The sequence below is a fragment of the Octopus bimaculoides genome, chromosome 12, assembly GCF_001194135.2.
Source record: "Octopus bimaculoides isolate UCB-OBI-ISO-001 chromosome 12, ASM119413v2, whole genome shotgun sequence".
Lineage (NCBI taxonomy): Eukaryota > Metazoa > Mollusca > Cephalopoda > Octopoda > Octopodidae > Octopus > Octopus bimaculoides.
This window is the reverse complement of record NC_068992.1, coordinates 47002919-47004393: the sequence shown is the minus strand read 5'-3', so window position 1 is coordinate 47004393 and position 1475 is coordinate 47002919. Positions and strand designations below refer to the sequence as shown.

At 39.9% G+C, this 1475-nt stretch overlaps 1 protein-coding gene across 1 annotated transcript in view; it reads left to right on the top strand.

Moving 5' to 3' along the window:
* Positions 1 to 1475, top strand: part of LOC106874589 (PR domain zinc finger protein 14-like) — a 49556-nt gene that overhangs the window by 46385 nt on the left and 1696 nt on the right. Inside the window, exon 5 of the mRNA XM_052972041.1 lies at positions 1236 to 1362. Coding sequence (XP_052828001.1) covers positions 1236 to 1362 — 127 coding nt within the window. The remainder of the gene's footprint in view (positions 1 to 1235; positions 1363 to 1475) is intronic.

The window sequence follows — 1475 nt, the reverse complement described above, 5'->3', positions numbered from 1 at the left end:
TCTGCCCATCTATCTATCTATCTATCTATCTATCTATCTATCTATCTATCTATCTATCTACATATTTACCAATCTATCTATCTATTTATCTAACTATAAATCTATCCATTTCTCTGTCTATTTGTCTATCTATCTCTATGTCTATCATCCATCGGTCTATCTATCTAGCTATCTATCCATCTCTCAATCTATCTATTTATCCAAATATTCACCTTTCTGTCTATCAATCTATCTCTCTATCTGGGGTCCCAGTCGACTGAAGAAATTTATTGTCTAAGGAGCTATTTACCTTGTGTCTTTTACTTGTTTCAGTCATTAGACTGTGGTCATGCTGGGGCACTGCTTTTGTGAATTTCAGTCGAGCGAATAGACCCCAGGACATTTTATGTCTGGAATTTATTTTATCGTTTTGTTTTTGTTTTATTATTTTTTTTGCTGAACCGCTTGGTTACGGGGACGTAAACGCAGAAACAAATACGCACACACATAGATGTATATACATACGGCGGGCTTCTTTCAGTTTCCATCTACCAAATCCACTCATAAGGCGTTGGTCGGCCGGAGGTTATAGTAGAAGTCACTTGCCCAAGGTGCCACGCAATGAGACTGAACTCAGAACCATGTGGTTGGGAAGCAAGCTTCTTATTTCTTTACTGCCCACAAGGGGTTGAACATAGAGGGGACAAACAAGGACAGACAAAAGGATTAAGTCGATTACATCGACTCCAGTGCGTAACTGGTACTTAATTTATCGACCCCAAAAGGATGAAAGGCAAAGTCAACCTCGGCGGAATTTGAACTCAGAACGGTGCGGCAGACGATATACCGCGAAGCATTTCGCCCGGCGTGCTAACGTTTCTGCCAGTTCGCCGCCTTATTACCACCCAGCTTCTTACCACACAGCTACGTCTGTGCCTGCTTTGCTTAGTCCGTCCATTGCGTTCACCAGTTGGATTTAAAGACCAGATTTTAATTTGCATTACTGTATAAATGTATTCAAAAATTTCAGCTAGCTGAGCTGATTGTAGTTATTTCCCTTGCTGTTCTTTTCTATTTCCTACAGATTTTAACCTCCTTTATAGAGCAATTTATCTTACTGCTCTAATAATCTCCTATGATCTTACTATATTGTATTTCTTAGATCCTACCATATTTGTCATTAACCTACCAGTGCACGACTTTAAAAAGCTATCATTTTAATTAATTAATTTATTTATATTTTCTCCATTTGATAGGTCGTTTGAGAAAAGAGACCGCTTACGTATCCACATACTACACGTCCATGAGAAACACCGACCTCACAAATGCATTGTCTGCGGCAAAAGCTTCAGTCAGTCGTCAAGCCTGAATAAACATATGCGGGTGAGTTAATGCGTTACATAATGCGATGTGTGTGTGTGTGTGTGTGTGTGTGTGTGTGTGTGTGTGTGTGTGTGTGTGAGAGAGAGAGCGTGTGTGTGTATGTGTGTGTAGAG